Raw genomic sequence first — 19,744 nt, forward strand, 5'->3', positions numbered from 1 at the left:
GTGTCTTTGTGCATAATCCCCCAATCCCCGACCCCCATAATAACGCAATAAACTGTAGGGCTGTGCTTAAATAACTTCCATGTAAGCGGTAGAGTTATTTTTTGTCTTGATATGAAGACGCCCGCAAAATAATTGAAAATTCCCTGGGGAGGATTAAAACAGACATTCAGCCTGAAGTGTCATTCAAAAGTGACCAATCACCATTTCTAGCCCTTTGCCAGCCTGATAACATGGACACTCAACTCATTCTCTCAGCATGACATACCTCCTGTCATAGAAAGAGACTGAGAAGTGGCAGTTAGTTTCGGCAGTGAGCTGTGAATCTGCCAAACACCATGCCCTCTTGGACCTCAGCTCCCTTGTTTGTGCACACCAGGGAGCAGCTGTTAAACCCCAATGTGAAAAATCCCTTGCAACAAAGCGGTATTGCTGTCCTCCGTGTCGCCCCACTCACGGGCGTCCTGCGTGCCACTCCCTGGCTCGCCCAGGGATCCTTCCCTTCCGCACTCCGTCCGCTGCCCCGCGCCCACTCTACTCCGCCTTTACACTGAGCCCGTCTGGCGCTAATGTTTAACTCGGGCCGAAACTTGGCGGCGAGTGCAGGGCGACTGCGTGCAGAGCAGCGGCGCAGGACGTCCGTCTCTGCGCATTAACTTCTGCTTGCGCTCCAGCCCCAGAGCTCAGTTCAGAGGAGCCTCCCGACCATGAAGGTGAGTGCACGCCGCCTCGCACCTCCCTGGCCTCGGGCTCGGGTTGTGGGTGCTGTTTGACCAAACTATCCCCAAACTGCCCCAGATTTCCTGGAGGTAACCAGGAGCTGCCATTAGGCGGAAGCCACGGGGCCATCCTAACAGGTGAAAGAAGGTCCCATCTGGTGCACTGGCTTCTCCCTTAGATCTGTGGATTGTCCTACTAGGATCCGGGTACTGAGCCTTGGAGATTGGGGACAATCACCCGTGGAGCGCACGCGGTGGCAACTTCTCTTGGCTTCAGACAGGTGGGAGGGAGGAGAGAAACCAACAAGATCACAAGATCATGCTCGGGGCCAAAATTCAAGAGTTTCTGCACCTGCAAACCTCTCTGCCTCTGAAGGGGCCTCGGTCCCAACCCTCTTCCCAGAGGAGAGACAATGGCTTCTTTCTAATTGTTGGAAATCTGACCCGCTTGCAGACACCGTGGAAGGTTCTCCTGGGACTGCTTGGTGTAGCTGCTCTTATCACCGTCATCACTGTGCCAGTGGTTCTGCTGAACAAAGGTAGACATCTTGCAACATCTTAAAATGATAGAGCGTTTGGAGATGGGGGTCAGGTGACATGTGATCACACAAAGTGGGCTTGGTTTATTGGGGGCCTGGACCAGTGCACCTGGTTATAGCCTAGAAGACTGACAAGACTCCAAATAACTTTGCTACTTCTGCGGGCTCCAGTGTTTAGGTTGTAAGCCTTGATGCTTCATTTTGTTGTGTAAAACAAACATACACTTCCTAAAACTGGGAGAAAGGCACGGTTTCTTTTCATTTAATGTAACTGCAAACATCTTAGCCTCAAATTGATTTTAGAAGTCTGTGGCTGTAGATCTTTCAAGGAAATAAGGCATCCTTTGAAATAAATCCTAAATATGGCAAGGGGAATTTCTTAAGTGGAGTGGGAAATGAGTAATCAAACCCCACGATATAATTTTGAGAAGAGAGAGAGAGAGAGAGAGAGAGAGAGAGAGAAGGGGGGAGAGGGAGGGAGAGGGAGAGGGAGAGGGAGGGAGAGGGAGAGGGAGAGAAGAAAAAGGAACCCAGGAAACCCAGACATTTTCTTCCTTCAGGTGTGATGAGAGTTTGTTGATTGTAAGACTCAGTTGTGGAGAAGCAACTATTTGACCATTTTAGAAACACCCCAGCACTAAATCGTCACCACACATAACAGAGTGACCCGGAATCAGCCAGCTTGTAGTTAGTGGGTTATTTCATTGAAAGTCACCTGTGTGCTTTTTCGGTTTGCTGGAGCCTTCTGGTTTAGCCCCAGCTTTTGGTACAAAACAGACTCCACTATTGGATGTCTGGGAGTGAGAATAGCTAATGCGGGTCTCCTCTGGCTCTTCTCTTGTGGGCCATTCTGAATCACTCACTGCACTCAGAGTCAGCCTTTCTGGGTGGAAATGTAGTCAAGTGGTCACCTTAGTCAGATTTCAAGGCAATAACAGAAAGTTGACATGTAGAGCTATCATGATCCCATTTCATGATGGAGCAAAGGTACCACAGGTTAATAATTGAACCCACTGCTGATGATACTGAATTGAGATATGGTGGTTACTATTGTTTTAGGTAATGTAGTTCTGTTGTCCCAGAAATAAGGAGGATCCAAAGTTCAGGGCCATCCTCAGGTACAGAAGAAACTGAAGGTCGGCCAGGAAAGATATAAGACCCTAAGTAAATAAAAAATAAAAATTTAACTAACATTCAAAAGCCTATGTGAGGAAAAGATGAGCCATATCTAGAATCTGACAGTCTCAAAGTAGAGCCTGGATAGCCAATTTTTCTTCACAAAACCACAGAGGCATCACAGCATCCCAGGAACAATTGTAACCACAGAACTTTCTCAAGGGAAGCTAGAGGGATTCCAGCCTGTGGATAAGCCCACTTGAGATGGACATGAGTAATCTTGAAACCCAAGTCATGAACTTGCCTTCCAAGGGGCTTGCTCAAGTTATTGTTAACCGTAAGACTTTTATCTTACTGGATAGGGTCTGCAGACCAGTAGGGCCTGTTTTGACCTTTCAATGAACAGCGTCTACTGTCTTCTCTCAACAAAATATCAAGGACATTCAGCTGCAGAGGGCTTCCTGGGAGACTCACATGTCTGCTTTCACTGACTCTTGGGATTTAAGCTAGATAGGCCTGAGCACCCCTGCCCAAAGGACCAGAAGTAGTTCTCTTAGGGAATTGGGAAGAGCTTGAAGAGTTAGAAAACATGCATGGCTTGTGTGGGAACACACACAATGATCATATTCTGTGCTCGGTTCTAAAGGTCTGAGGGCCAGAGAAGAAGGTGTATCTGGAGCAAGGAGTAGGCTTTAATCCTTGGGTGATGTAAAGCTATGGGAAGTTAATTATGTATGAATGTTTGCCTGCTCCAGATATCACTGGGATACCTGGTTCCTGAGGAAGTCAGAAATGTGTAGAGATTCTCTGGAACTGTAGTTACAGATGCTTGGGAGCCCTTGTGTAGGTTCTGGGAATTAAACCCTGATCTCCAAGAACAGCAAGCTCTCTGCTGATCTATCTCTTCAGTCTCCTCCCCTTCAATATATGGGGGAATTTCAAGCATGCCTGGATTCCTGGGCTTGATAATGGAAGAAGGGTGGACTGGAAGGAAAAGCAAGGAAGATGGCCCCAAACAAAGTGCAGCTCACAATTTGGAAGCTGGAAGCTACTCAGATGAATGAGTATATTTTTGTGACTGGTTAACCTCAAGAAAGTGTGGGGGAGGGTAGCAGAGAATGCCTCCTGGGGACCCGACAGAAACCTGGTTTCCTGGTAGCCTGTTTACACTTACATTGTTCTTTCTTTCTACTTCTGAATTCTGCTGTGTGTTTAGATAGAAAACGAAAGTCATCTTGTTTCAATTCTTACCTTATCATAAGTGGGCAGAGATGACAACCCGGGCTGGTAGCATTTCCACTAGGTCAGCAATACCTTTCCTGGGCTGTGTCTCACAGTAAGAATTCTTAAAGGAACCCAGCTTCATCCTGATGAGATGATGAGATGCCTGTCCACCCCACCTGGTGCTCAAGGTTTAACATCACACCACCTCAGGCAAGGATGAAGCAGGAAGGGAGGAGAGGAGAGGGAAAGAGAGAGGGGAATTGAAAGAGGGAGAAAGAAAAGGGGAGGGAGATTTCATTGAAAACAAAAGAGACCTAGATTATATTCAAAGCAAAGAACTAAAACAGCTAAATGGACAGGGGAAGAAAAGAGCAAACCTAAGTTCTTCCCCTGAGAGGCTAGTTTAAGACAAGGTCAAGTGTTTCCATAGGAAAGGCTGATGTCAACAAAACCAGAAGCACTAAACACAGGGAACAGGGGAGGAGAGACTTCAGACTATTGTCTTCTTTATTTGTAAAGATAAAAGGCTTCCTGAAGTCAGATGTTAGTTGAGAAGCTCGCCCTTATCTGGGAAAAACATAAATAAAACCTCATTGCTTGGTATATGTGTAGTGTGTGTAAAGCTTCTCATTAAGTTACCTTGCATTTCCCAGAGAATCAGCAGTGAAACACATGACACATGTTACCTGTCAGAATAGCCAAGAGCCAAGTGGAGATGAAGCCTTCTCGTTCAGAATCTGTTTACTTCATTTTATAGTGTGTGTAAGGATTCAGGCATTATACTGACCTGCAACTGTCACCAGGCAGAATGCACTCAGGCAGGACCCTGGTCAGCCCAGGGTTCCATGACTTCCAGTAGTCTATATGCAGGTGCAAAGGACCGTTTAAAAAGAAAAACCCCAGCCCATTTCCGATCTTTTCCCACTGTTCCCCTGGGGCAGACAGGACTTTTCCTGTCTTCCTCTTCTGTCTTCTCTATGTCTCTGTACCTCTTTCCTTAACCCCTCCCTTCCCTTTCTAATAAAATTCACTGGTATGTTTGTCCCTTCCTGCCTTGGAATCCGACAAGATCCCCCACAAACTTTGTTATAACAGTGATATTTGGAACAATTAGTTGTCAAATAGTTTTAAGAATCAGTTTAATTATGAAATGAACATAGCCCTCTTCTTTTGTTCCTTTCTCAGATCTACAGTAAATTTCCTTAATACCTTCTTTTAATTAGTAAGAAATTTGACTTCTCATCCACCCCCCAGTACTAAAATATGAGGAGAAAGGAGTCATCAGAGAGAAAAGATAACATCTATAAAGTTTGCCTGAGAAAATCCAGGAAGGATTCCCAGTTGAAAGAACAGAAATGAGACTGAAAGAAAGCTTTGTGTATGCCAGAGGACAATTCTCCATAACCTGCTCTGTAAAAGCGCAGGTGACTGTTGTCAACCTTCCTGAGTATTCCTGTCATCAGTGGTTGGCCTTTTTCAGGCCAACAATTTGGGTTTTCTTTTCCCCTACTTATAGCATGGGACTTAACTTTCTGTGCCTTGAAAATCCTTTCCTATCCTCTCAAAAGGGATTGGAGACAGAGAGAGACAGGATTGTTTGCCTGGTTAATGGTCAAAGATTAACAACCTAAGGAACTGTCCAGAGCTGGTGTGTTGCGTTCTTAATGTTAATTACTGAAGCACCAGGGGAAAACAGAAGCAACTTGCTTTGTGGGGGAGAAGGTGTATAAGTATTAATAGTAAGCAAGTGATCACTCTGTGTGCCTTGTATCAGGCTGAGGGTTTCCATGCGTTTCTCATTAAATCCTTAAGAGAACTCTTGGAGAAAGTAGTACTGTTATCATTTCCATTTGGAAAAAAAAAAAAAAAAAAACAAAACAAAACTAAAAACCTTACTTCTTCATGAAGAATGAATTTCTCTAAAGCCTGAGGCAACAGGCAATATCTCCTGGATTACAGGTGAGGAATTTGGGTGTGGATCACCTTGGGATTGTGGGTTAGGGTCTCTCCTGAGGTTTTTACCTGAAAGGCTAAGGGAAGATGGAGGATCCTATGCAAGTATGCAAGGCCACTCACCCAGTGCTTAGCTAGAGACCTAAGTTTCCCTGCTAGGAGCCTCTTAAGTCAGCCACTTAAGTCAGCAAGGACTTGAAGGACTAACAAGAAGGGTTAAAAACAGGAAAGTCTGGTGCTCAGAAGTGGCCATCACAACCTGAATTCTGTTGTTTGGTAATAGCAGTAGAGAACAACCCCAATGCAACACGGTGGGGGCGCTGACAAATACCAGAAGGTGCATAGCAATGGACCATCTAGGAGGATGGAAGCCAAAGAAATTAAGAAACTTTCTCAGTTTTCTATAGAGATTCACACATAGACCATGTGCCTCTAGCTGATACTTGATACTGTTAAACCCCACTGTCATTTTGTTAGCTTGTGATCAAGTACAGAATAGCTGGGTCTTATTAACATAATTGTTGCAGCTCCTAATTTACATAGCTATAACTTAGGGGCTCCACTGTTAGTCTCTATATTCTACACGGTTTGAGAAAAAGAGCCTATTCCAGAGGCCCCTATTGCTATCTAAGGCTATATGCAGGCAACAACTTAAAGAATTGTTCCAGATTTCCCCATCCAATCAACCTATGTGATGTTAGAGAATCCTGGGAATTAAATTAAGGGCCTCATGAGTGCTGGGCACATGCTGTAATCACTGGGATACCCCAGGCCATCATCTGTGTTTTTGCATGGTCTTATTTACAGTGGGAGTGAGCCAAGAGACACAGTTCCATAATGCCACCTGCAATAATAGGAGAAGTTCCTTTCAGAGAGCTCCACTCTCTGAGGTGAAGAACGTCAGGACATGCCAGTATGAGTTGTTCACTATGGAAGAGATTTTTAACGTAGAAGGTTAATAGAAAGAGGCATCCAGGGAAAGAGTAAGATCCACCTAAGTGTAAGCATGAGCTTCTGAAGAGGGCTTAAGTGTTTTTTTCAATAGCCTTATAAAAAATCATGGTGCTTTCTAAAGTTACATCTCAAAGGGTTGCTGGACAGGATTACAGCAGATAAGACCCAGCACACAGGTCGTACAGGGAATTAAAATGTTTCTATGCTTGTTTGTAAAATATCCAGAAAATTGTAGGTTCCCATCTAGGGTAAGAGTTAAGACCATTTTGAAAGGCACATATACTTAGGACCTAAACATGATTTGTGGCTATTTAAAAATTCTTATTAAAAAGATCTCTATAGAAAATGAACATCTCTGTGTAGACAACCTTTTCCGTGAATTTTGTTAATGGTATTCTTGACTCTCAGCTGGTAAGTCTTGAAGCAGACTCGTGTGTGTGTGTGTGTGTGTGTGTGTGTGTGTGTGTGTGTGTGTGTGTGCGCGCGCGCGCGCGTGTTGGGGGAGTGTCTTTTTCCTTCTCATGTCTCCTTAACTGTTCCTGTTTTGCACCCTTGCTTTATTAAGTAGTATTAGTAGTAACACCTCATTTCAATTTATCATCAACACTATATTACACTTGCTTTGTTTCTGATACAAGTTATATTATTTCATCTAATCTTCACAGAATAGTCAATTTCAAAGAGAGAGATACATATCTTTTAAAACTGGAAGACACTAGGATATGGAAAGCTTAAGGGCTTACAAATAAGTACAAGAAGCCGAATCTTTTGTTTTAAAGCCTCCCAGGAACCTGCCAGTTCTCAGAAATCACTGATTTGAAGAAATGACCAGTTTTTCAGAGTTAACGTTTATTACAGCTGAATGCTAGTTCTTTCATTGTTGTAAATCAATATCTCGTAAATATTTCCACCTTTAGTCTTCACGGCTCCATTATAACCTCTGTAAAAAGGTGGTCTCTTAATTTTATAATGACTTGAAACCACAAACTTAGCACTTCTGATCTGTTATTAGTTTCTAAGTATAGGGTTTTCAGTTTTATGATACACTTCAAAAGTATAATTTCCTATGAAGCTTGTCTATAACTTATAGACACTTCTTTCTCCTTGAGTGGACACATTGATGCACACATTCTTTCAGTATTTGGTTTACTGTGTGAAAAATAGATCCATAAGTAGAAATTATATAATTTACCCATCTTAGGTCTACAAAAGAGTAATTTAAGTCAGAGCCAAAGCCATAGCCTATGGATCTTGGTTTTAGCTTTCTGGGAGTTGTGGTGATGGAGAATGGTTAAGTGAGGTACTTGAATCAGGAGAACAGAACATAAATCTGGAACCTTCCAGACTTCACATTCTCACTCACTATTCTGAGTGAGCTAGCCCCTTTACATACCCACCTTACTTATGCACAGTACCACAAGTCTCATGGGTGAATCTTACTTTTTTTTATGCTTATTTATTCTTCTATTTAATAAAATTACTTCAAGCCTGAGACTTAGCACCTCTTCAAGGCTAAAGTCCTAGCCTATGGTAATATTTGTCAACCCAACAGGATATTTTTTAATTTTAAGAGTTGTTGTGAGTATAGTGACTATGATTCCAAGGAATGTGCATAAGGGCCACTGTCCTCAAGCATTTATAATCTATTGCAGGCACATTACAGGCAAGTGCAGAAATCAATTCAGATGGTAGCAAATAACTGTGACAAAAGTAAAATAGGATGGGGAGATGATGTATACAGAAGGGTGTTTCTCTTTTAATTCAAGTGTAGATGGAAATTTCTGTCCTGCCTGGTCCTGCAGCCATTTAGTACCAAATAAACACACAGAGGCTTATATTAATTATAAACTGGCTGATGGCTCTGGCTTCTTATTGTCTAGCTATCAATTATTAACCCATTTCTATTAATCTCTGTATCTCCATATGGTCTTGGCTTACTGGTGATGCCTGGATCTCTTGCTCTCTTGGCAGCTACATGGTGTCTCTCTAGAGACTCTCTGTGTCCCTTTTCCCAGAATTCTCCTAATCTGATAGTCTCACCTGAACTTCCTGCCTGGCTACTGGTTAATCAGTGTTTTATTCATCAACCAATAGGAGAAATATATATATATATATATATATATATATATATATATATATATATGTGTAGAAGGACATCCCCCATCATCTCTCCTTTCCTTCCTTTTTCTTTAGAAAAGGAATGTTTTAATTTTAACAGAGTAAAATTATATATGACAAAAGTTATCAAGCAAAAGCTATAGTTAACAATATTTAGTCCACTAACACTTGGCAAAATTTAAGAAAATATTCTATCATCTATCTTATCTTTATGATTCTAAAGTTTTATAAGTGACTTATCTTTTATCATATCTAAAGAAAACCATAACAATAACTATCTGTCTTTAATGCCATCAAAGACTCCAGAAGGATAATACATAAACTCTAGAATTGACAGAGACAGCTTGCTGCCTGGACAGTCACCCAAAGTTTCTGTGTAGCATTGGGACATCCATCTTCAGCCTATAGGCCTATAGTGTCTGGCAGACTTCTCATGGAAGTAGGAAATTTGAAATTGCCCCCGTGTTGGCAGTTTGTCAGTCATTTTTCTCTATGTCTGCAGACTGTCTGGCAGACTCTTCCATGAAATAGGAACCCTGAAGGACTGTCTCATCTTGCTTTGACAAGTCCAGCAGTCACTTTCCTGTGGGTCCTGCATGTCCAGTTAATACAGATACAGTCAAACAGTCCAGGCAAAAGCAGCTTCTTGCCCAAAAGGCTAGTTAGTCTTGCCTTGTTGAAGGCAAAATCCATAAGGAGCTTCTTTGATGCCCGACTTCCTCTCTGATGTAATTGGTGTTGCCAGGAGAGTTATGTCTCATTGTCACGAAAAACTTTAATACACCATTTTAAATGCCATATTCTGTAGGTCTTTGAAAGGTTTTGAAGAATACCTACCCATTTGAAATATGTCTCCGTATATCTAGAAAATTTAACTAACATAAGTTTTGACTATTATAGTTGAATATAATCTGCAGTTAATATACATTACATTTTAAAAGAGATGTATAAACACAATATCTAAACCAGAGTAGAAATATAACAAAATTGACCTTAACTTTGTATCAATAAATCGAAATCTGTACCAATGCAAAGTATTCATTTCTATATCATATACCTTTTTTTTTCTTTAGAAAGAGATAGACTGTGATCATAAACCATTATAACCAACCCTGTTTAAATGAAAACAAGCATTTATAAATAATGTTTGGGAATATGGGCATAGTTCTCCCCAAACTGCTTCCTGCTATTTGGGGGCACTGTCAATCCCAATGTGATCCTAAGAAAACACTAAGAAAAATCATGACCAAATGCTGGCTGTAGTAGCCTGGGAGGCTGTGTCATCCCTGCTGTCTTGAATGTTGGCTCATCTGGGCTATTGCTTCAGGGGGTCTTTTTTGATCAAACCATATTAGTCTGGAAGGAATCCATAGCTTTCCATTTTCTGTGGAAACAAAAGCCAAGCCTCTTTTCCAAACTAATATGTCCTTAGACTTAAAATTTTAAGTCAAGGTATTTTCAAAATATATAGGTTGAACTATTCCAGTAGCATTTATAATCACATGTCTGTTAGCAGCTGTTGTTCCTTCCTCAGCAGTCAAACCATTCAAAGACAACACAATTACATACAGTATATAGACTCTCAGTGTATTTTCCATCTTTATATGGCTTTTTTTCTCTATTTCTTTCATTTTTATTTTTTATTTCTCAGTCTTTTGAGACAAGGTTTCTCTGTGTATCTTTGACTGTCCTGGAATTCATTCTGTAGACCAAGCTGGCCTTGGATTCACAGAGATCTGCCTGACTCCTCCTCCAGAGTTCTGGGATTAAAGTACATGCCTTCCCTATTTCTTTTTTAAGGACTTTCTCTATCCTTTTCTTTTCTCTCCAAAGCCTACATGTATTTTTAAGCACACTGTATACTGGTTAGAGGTTTTGTTCCCTTGAACCTGTCTTTACTGTGTATCTCTATCTTTTTCTGACTACATGAGTCTTTAATCTGCTAAACAGCATGGCTAAAATTAACAGCAGCTGGCCCTGCCCCAGTACTTGGCTTTCTGAGAGTCTAGCTTCATGGTGGAGCTACTGGTGGGAGCCATTCTTATTGCCACAACTCTGTAGTTTCTAGGTCCATGTCACTACCATGCTGCTGCCTCCTAATAAATGCCATTTAATTGTTTGATATCAGGGCCTCTTAAAAGATGCATGCTGTTTTTTCCTCGAACACTGAGTTAGGAAGCCTCTCTTAAAGGAGCCTTGAGCCTCTGCTTGCTAGTAAGAAGTGTGCTTGCCTCTGTTCTTTTGTGTTTATTTGAATATAGTTGCCTCATGTTGAGTGCATTTGTAGATGGAAATTTCTGTTCCAACTGGTCCTGTAGCCATGTAGTCCCAAATAAGCACACAGAGGCTTACATTAATTACAATGTTTGGCCGATGGCTCAGGCTCTCTCTTAATTTTCAACCCATTTCTATTAATCTGTGCATCTCCACATGGTGATGCCTGGACCTCATTCTTTCTTGGTAGCTACATGGCCTCTCTCTTAGGACTCTGCATTTTCTCTTCTCAGAATTCTCCTAGTCTGGTAGTCTTGCCTATATTTCCTGCCTGGCTAGATCCTGCCTGTCCACAGGCTGAAACAGCTTTATTCATCAACCATAAGAGAAACATATATTCACAGCACACAGAAGAACATTCCCCATCATCCACTGAAGCCACTGAAGAATTTAAATATAAGTATGGCATGATATTAGTGACAGTGAAAAGTGTATGTCTCTGAATCCTATGTGGCTAGTGTTTTGGGGCAGGGGCTAATTTGTACCTGTGGGAGGGGAGGTGCTGATGTCGTGGAGATGAAATCAGTTTGTTTGCTTTAGTGAGCTATATTTCAGAGGCAAGACAGTGTAGGAATGTGAAGAATGAAGGGAGGAGAGCAGCGGGTTCCTAGAGACACTGACTGAGTAGTCAAAGGGGATAATTTTCATGAGCTAATCTGCAGAAATGCTTCAGGCCCATACTCCTCCCAAGGCTAGGCTGGGGCCTGCTCTCTAACACTCTCCTAGACCAGTGTTGCAAATTTCCTATTCAGCAAATATCCTTGGCGTGTACTGTAAATGGTGGCACTTTGTCAGGAGGAATGTAAAGATGATAGTTCTGACCTCTGTCCTCAAATGGTTCACAATATTAAAGGAAACCTGAACATTAACTGCAATAAGAAACCGAAGAACTCTTCTAGTAAATGATCAAAGTGCTATGGGAGCATTCAAAAAACAAATGTCAAGCATTATCCAGGCAAGTTTATATGGAAACTAGCCAAGCATCTAAGGAAAGATTAATGATTACTGAGCCTGGATATAATTCTTCCACTTCCCAATCCCCAAGCTGATTACACCTATATGTTCAGTTTGTAGTAATTTACAGCTCCAACATCCAGTATGAAGATTATATTAAATAGGGTACATTGTCTGCAGTAAATCAGAACCTGACCAGTTGTGTAAAGTGCAAATCTTATCATTGTGTTATTATCATTTTACTTAGCTGGGAGTATAGAAATAAGGCAATGTTTTAGTTTGTTAGTGTCAAGACCAGACACCATTGTTAAGGCCCAAGATTTTTTTGTCTTTCAAATCTGTCACACTCACATTTTTTGGCAGTTTTCCGCATGCGTGTCTTCTGCAGTATCTCTCATATCTTTTGTCCTGGTTGAGGATAGCTGTACTATACCTGGTACTTTAGCTCACAGCATCACCTGCTCACAGGGCTCCTTGTGGGAAGAGGGGAGGGAGATGCTGTTCCTCCTCTATGGCCTATTATATCAATGGGAAAACTATTTCTAGAAACTCCCGGACCTAAAGCAGACTTCCCTTAATTTTTATTGGCTAAAATGTTGTCCCTTCCCTATTTTCAGATTAACTATCAATAAGGAAGACAGATCACAGTGATTGGACTAAACTAATAAGCATCAGTCTTTCTAGGGCTGAAAAGGGTCTTCTTTCCTTAATGCAGGGAAGAGAGACCATTTAAGTTGAGTATTATGAAAGGCAGAAGAAAGATGGGCTGTGCAGACTGCCATCCATCTTGCTGTTTCCCTCAGTTCTTTGTATTAGGAAGATCTAAGTTCCCAGCTAGCTCTGCTCACCAGAGAACTGGATCTTGTAACTCTCTCCTCATTTCCTTTTCTAACTACCTGAGTTTATTGCAAGACTGTATTTTGATGTTCCCCTTTCCCAAGGGTATGTTGATTCTAACATATTTCTTTTCTTGGCCTCCAAATAAATTATAAACAGGAAAAAAACTGAATTTGCAATATTTAAGGTACAAATTTGAGACAACAGAGAAAGTCAGAAACATTTAAAGAAAATTACTATCCAGTTTCTCATAAGAGCACACAAAAACTATTACATTTTATCCAATTTGCAGCCATAAACCTTGACAAAACATATTTTTTTGTGTATGGATATTTTGCATGCATGCAGATCGTTGTACTATGTGCTCAAAGAAGTCAGAAGAGGGTATTAGATCCCCTGTGACTGGACCATGTGGGTACTGGGCATAGAAGTGGGGCTTCTGGAAGAGCACACAGTTTATGTACTGGAACCATGTCCCCAGCCTCTAAATGCTCAACTTTGTAAAAGATGGTAAAAATTAGACCTGCAAAAATTAATTCAGAAAAAGTAAGACTAAAATTAACTAATGGTCATAAAAACAAAATAAACAAATGAAACGCAAGTAAAATAACTTAAGATCCCCAGATATTGTGACAGTTTTACATGGACAAAAGAATCTAGCTGATGTCTCAACTCCTTTAGGTTTTAGTGTATGTGAGGGGGTGGCTAGGAGGTGGGGTTGGTTATTAATCCAGTGAGTTGTAGTAATTTGTTGAACAGCAGTAGAAAACAAATGCAGTGGTCATATTTAAACATAGGCAGATCATGCCCTTCTAGCCGTAGCACCACCCAGTGGCCTCCCATCTCTTTAAGGTGAAAAAACAGCTATTGCCAAGATCAGCTGGCTATCTAGTCTGAGCCCCACTTGTCTGCGCTCCCTCCTGTTTCTCTGTGGCTAGTCCCACTTGCTCCCCTCTCTCCCCAGACTGTTAACCTGAGTCTGCACAATACTCCCTTGCTCATTTTCAGATCTTGTCTCAAATGCTTCTTATCCATCAGCCTTTCAGACTCTCCTGGTAAAAGCAGAAACATCCCGAAATGGACACTCTTCTTCCCTCCCTTGTTTGTTTTCTCCGTGGCACTTATTATCACCTGGCTTGCACCACTACTGAAGCCTTTTCCCCCAAGTCTCCCCTTTCAGAATGCAAGCTTCCAGAGAGCCAGTTTTTCATCCTTTCTTCAGTTACATCTCTAGTGCCCAGAACCTTGAATAGCACTGTATGTGTTGAATAAGTATTCAAGTATTCTGTGGATTAGAGTTAACACAAGAATAATATTCTTTTTTAACACTCATTTATTTGTGTGTGTGTGAAAGTTCATGCCACAGCCTATGTATAGAAGTCAGAGGATAACATGGGGTATGCCATTCATTCCGTACACAATATGTTCATAAACAGACTTAAATCAAAATCATCCTTCCTTAGATCATGCAAAACTGCTATCTGTACAGTGCTAGTAGGTTTGTCAAAGAATGGTGCATTCACTCCATTGGTGTAATTATAGTCTGATGAAGAAAGACACTTTAGATTGTGCATTCAAAGAATGCATCAAGTGGCCAAATATCTGGTGTAGAAAATACGCAGAAGAGAAGATGGGAAGGAAGAGGTAAGTCTAGGCTGAGCCAGGATGGACTGAAGCGTGATGAGGGATGGTGAGAGGAGACCTGTCACTGGGGCTGTCACTAGCACATGAGAATAGGCAGATGGCTCAAAGAGGTGGCAAGGTCTGGCAAGCATTTCTTATGAGGGATCCTCCTCATGTATACCTAAGGACCAGGACGAAGTAAATAGTGAAGAGAAATTGAAACGCTTGAAAGGGAAAAAAATGAGATGATGACCATGACCTTTACAAGCTAGGAAACCAAGGCTGTGAGGCATAGGATGGCCAGAGGTTGTCAGAAAGGAAGACTCCTCATCCCTCTGAGAAATGAGGAAAAGACAAAGCAAACAAGAGAGCCAGATATGCAATGATGAGCCCAGTAGAAAATGAGTCCCTGTGTGACTTTGATGATGATGATGGAGAAGAAAAAGAAGAAGGAGGAGAATAAGAATAAGAATAAGAGGAAGTGGAAGAAGAAGAAGAGGAAGAAGAAGAAGAAGAAGAAGAAGAAGAAGAAGAAGAAGAAGAAGAAGAAGAAGAAGAAGAAGAAGAAGAAGAAGAAGAAGAAGAAGAAGAAGAAGAAGAAGAAGAAGAAGAAGGTTTTCATTAGGTAATTTTATACTCTTCAAAATGTATTATCACAGGGCATGTGTTATTCAAGAATTCTGTAATTTTAAAATCGAGGAATCTTTTAGAAAGTGGAAGAAATCTGTATTGAGCCTTACCTGATTAGTTTTTGAGAGCTTAGAGAAAAGATGATGGAAATCGCATAGAAGAGGGAATGGCAATGGATCAGATCCTCCCAGGAGCTGCCATCCTTATCACATTCCAGAGGCTGCTCTCTGATTGTGAAGAGAGAACAGCCACCTCACATGTCATCTCCAGGGACAGGTCAACTTTCAGTTGGCTGTCTATTTCAATTAGCTGCATGCATTGAATTTACACCTCCATAAGGCCTAACTCACTCCCACCAGTTCATAAAGTCTGCTCTCAGAATTTACCACGTGCAATTACTTACCCAAATGTCTAGAGAGGTTTAAAAGGAAGTCACAACTACATCCCTTGGAGTTCACTGTTCAGTTGTGGCTTGGATGTTTATTAGTCATGGCACTTTGGTCATGCCTATTTGCTATCTTTAACACTGGGTAAATCTAAGATGAGTAAGTGAGTTAATAAGATACACAATGCCTAGAACTCTCCAGCATAGCAAAGGAATACAAAAAAGAGACATAAATGTGATTCTGGATACATTTTCCAAGTGTTTTTGTTTCTTAACAGTCCTAGGAGTTGAAAAATAATAACACTTACCATGTGCTCCATGATGCAAAAATTTTGCCTGGAAAACACTGGAAAAGGAACCATTTCTATGGGACATTTTCCAATCATTGCTTTTCCTTGGATCTTTGATTAGGAACATCTGTCCCAAAAAGTCTCTTTGTTGATTATGCTTATAAATATTTCTGGGAAGTTCTTCAGTGAGTCAATATTAGAATTTTCCAGCTTCTCTAAATGATGGGTATCCTTCCAAATACCAGCTGATCATTCCCAGTTTGCATGATAATACCCTCTGTCACTATCTCTCAACAATTATTTTCAGTTATTTGTCATCAAAGAAACTACCCCCTAGGCTGAAGCAATTTGATATGGTCTGTGAGTCATTATCCCTATACTTAAAAAGTTTTCTCCTTCACTGGTTTCTTATCATGTCAGATTATATTGACCCACAGTGTTAGCAAGTTTAGCAAGACATAGATATTCCTTTTGTATTAGTTTATGCCTTTGTTGTCATGCCTTGTTTATTCCCAAGAGAATTCTATCAAGAGGTGAGAGAGTAGCTATAATCAGCACAAAGGTTAGTTTTATTTCCAAAAGAAATAAGTAAGCCTGTGGCCCTGGGTAGCAGTGACTCTGTGTGTGGATCCTCCTGTACCTACTCTTGGCAGCAGTCAACATGGCTCACGATTCTATACCAGTGACAGCATTATTTCATCTTGACTGAAATATGGGTCCCATTTGCTCTCTGGTGCTCTGTAGGGCTATGTTCTTATTGCTTCCAGGCCATCTACGTCACTTTCAGTGTCTACTAATCTAATCTTGAGAAGCATATGCTTTGTTTTATTGCTCACTGTTTTGAGAAATGTCTAGGTCCTTATTTATCACTCCACATTGGCCATATGCTTTTGTAAATAAAGTTTTATGAAAACACAGAACCATTCATTCATTGGCTGTAATGACTTCGAAGTTATAAAGGCTGCCTTGAATAGCTGTAGAATTTCCTAAACCTAGGTCTTGAATAAAGCATATTGGCTATATTACCTCAACTCATCATTAAAAACTCCCCTAAGCTTTAAAATGCTATTGTGTCAAATTTATGTATTGGAAACTTGAGTCTTTAAATATCTGTCTTAAACATTTTGTGTCATTATAACAAAATATCAAAGATTAGTCAATTAGTACAAAAAAATTGTCTTACAATTGTAGAGGATGAGAAGCCTAGGACCACTGCACTGAGTAGAATTCAGTGTCTGCTGACAGCCTTTATGATATCTCCTCTATAGCAGAAAGGCAAGAGGACAGGACAGCAGGAATGTTACTTCACTGCAGCTGTTTGTTAAATAAAGTTCTGATTCTCCATGACAGCAGAGTGGACATGACTCAATCACTTTCCTACAAGCTCTATCACTTAGTTTTTTTCATTTTCTTCCTTTTATTGAAAATAGATTTTTTTAAAATCATACAATATATCTTGATTACAGTTTCATCTCCCTCTACTTCTCCAACTTCTCCCTCCCCTCCCGTCCAGGACCATTCCATTTTTGTCTGTGGTAGTGTGAAATAAAATGGCCCCCAAAGAGAGTGGCACTATTAGGAGGTATGGCCTTATTGGAGGAAGTATGTCACTGTTGGGTTGGGCTTAAAGGTCTCATATGTTCTCAAGCCAAGCCCAGCAAGATAGTCTACTTCCTGTTGCCTTCACACCAACATGTAGCAGCTCCTTCTCCAGCACCATGTTTCCACCTGCCTACCCATGATCTTCACAATAACAATGAATTACACTGCTGAAATTGTAAGCCACCACTTCAATTAGATGTTCTCTTTGTAAGAGTTGTCATGGTCTTGGTGTCTTTTCACAGTAATAAAAACCCTAACTAACATACTGTCTCTCATTAGAAAAGAACAAAAACAAAAACCATCACATTGAAGGTGAACAAGGCAGCCCAAAAGAAGGAAAAGAGTCCTGAGAGTAGGTGCAAGAATCAGAGACCCACTTGTTGACACACTTAGGAGTCCCATAAGAGTATTAAATTGAAAGCTATAACATATATGCAGAGGTCTTAGTATAGATCCATATAGCCCCTGTACTTACTCCTTCATTCCCTATGAGCTCATATGTGCCTTGTTTAGTTTATTCAGAGGGCCTCATTCTCCTGGTGTCCTCCATCCCTTCTGGCTCTTACACTCTCTCTCTGCCCCCTCTTCTGGAGGGACCCTGAGCTCTAAGGGTTGAAATTTGATAGAGATACCCCATTTATAGTTGTGTTCCAAGGACTCTGACTCTCTCTCTCTCCATTTCTCTCCATTTAATTCTGTAAACTCTGTCTCTTGACAACAAAATAGAGAATGAGTTTTAACGCATGATTTGTGAAGAACATTCAGACCAAAACATGCCCTTTTTACATGCCAGGTACATTCAGTACCCTTCTTAGCTCCTGAAGCTAACTCTAGCATCCACCCAAAAGTGCCAAGTGAAGAGCCCCACTTAAATCTGAAACAAATAAAACTCAAGAGAAGACATCCTGAGGTAGATTTTCTCCAGCTATGAAACTAAAATCAAACATATTACATGCTTTAACCTACAATGGTGGGACAGAAATGATGGGCATTTCTCCTTCAAAAGAGAGAAAAAGGCAAGAAAGAAATACTAGGTCCTGGGTGAGCTCAAACCCCAACAGGGAAATCTTCATTTATTCTTTTATGTGTTGCAAAACCCATTTTGGATCAATGTTTGCTTTTAGACACACTTAGGCAGGTCTCCAGTCTCTTACTAAGCACAATCTATACATCATCTTTTATAGGCTGAAGTCTTGTGCCTGTCACTTCCCCAGGCTGGTATTTCAAGCTAGTTCTCCTATCCCAGCCCAATTCTAGAATTTCATTGGCAGACTCAATCTCATTGCTCTACCAAACTTTGTGCCACTGGGGCTTTATAGAGCAATGCTACCAAGGTAGTTCTCTGTATAGGCCCAATGGCCTTCTGAAATAACCTGAGGCCAGGTGGTGACTGCTATGCCTCCAAAGATCATGCACACTGTTTATCTGTAAAGGTGATACTGCATTACCACATGCATGCCGCCAAGGAGTTTCGCCAGTATCTTCCAAAGTGGCCACTGAGGCACTCCTACTAGAGCTGCACATGAGGCATCAGAAAAACACTGCAGCAGAATTCAGGGAGTATAGATTCAAGGCAACTCAGGACAGTGAATACTGTATTCCTGTGGACATGCAGGGCTCCTATTTTGGTATGGTTCCTTACCTTGACATGCCCATGTCTATGATGAAAAGGGTAGAACCAATGATCTCCAACATGCATTTAAAATCATTTGTCCAGTCTCTTTGTGAATAATGCTGTGGTTTGTGATCTCTTAACTTTGTGTTGAAATTTTAAGTTTACTGAAGAAATGTTAGAGGTGGGCCTTCCAGCAGATGTCAGGCAGTGAGGGTTCCACTGTTAAGTGGATTATTGTTGTATTTGCAGAAGTATGTTCATTATAAAAGGAAGTTACATATACCCTTGCCCTATCTTGCAGACTTTGCTGCCACGTGATACTTTATGCCTTTCTATAATTCTGCAGCAAGTGCCTGAAAGACATGAACTAATGATTTTGTACTTCCCACTCTCCAGAACCATTAGCCAAATAAATATCTGCTGTTCAGTCTTACCCAGTCGTCTGTGGCATTTATCTTGAGCACCACAAAGCAGATCAGAGCACACAGCCTCAGGTGCCTTTCTTATACACTAAACTCTGTATCACATAATTACTTACCCAAACCCTTGGAATTCTTTCCAAATATGGCCTTTTCATCGTTATTACCTAGTCAAACTGAACGTTTTCCAAGTATTTAAGTTCTGGTTCTCTTTTTAATGTCAACATTCTCTGTAGTTCATGTGTTTAGTCTTGCATTTTGCTGTAGACAGTTAAGATAACCCACCAAATACACTGAACACTTGGCTTAGAAATGTCTTTCACCAACTTATGGTCATAGCTCCTGTATTCTACTTTTCAGAGAGCCTTTGAGCACAGATCCAAAGTTCTTTGCCACTCTGATAAAGAATGGCCTTTCCTTCAGTCCCCAAAAGATGATTCATATATATCTGTCTAAGACTTCATCAGAGTGGCCTGTGCTGTCCTTTTTTTCTCC

At 41.0% G+C, this 19,744-nt stretch overlaps 1 protein-coding gene across 1 annotated transcript in view; it reads left to right on the forward strand.

Moving 5' to 3' along the window:
• Positions 1-503: 503 nt before the first annotated feature.
• Dpp4 (dipeptidyl peptidase 4) overlaps positions 504-19,744 on the forward strand; it is a 78,276-nt gene continuing 59,035 nt past the window's right edge. The window contains exons 1-2 of the mRNA XM_051184577.1: positions 504-710; positions 1,171-1,255. Coding sequence (XP_051040534.1) covers positions 705-710; positions 1,171-1,255 — 91 coding nt within the window. The 5' untranslated portion in view covers positions 504-704. The remainder of the gene's footprint in view (positions 711-1,170; positions 1,256-19,744) is intronic.

The sequence above is a fragment of the Phodopus roborovskii genome, unplaced genomic scaffold (genome assembly GCF_943737965.1).
Source record: "Phodopus roborovskii unplaced genomic scaffold, PHOROB, whole genome shotgun sequence".
NCBI lineage: Eukaryota > Metazoa > Chordata > Mammalia > Rodentia > Cricetidae > Phodopus > Phodopus roborovskii.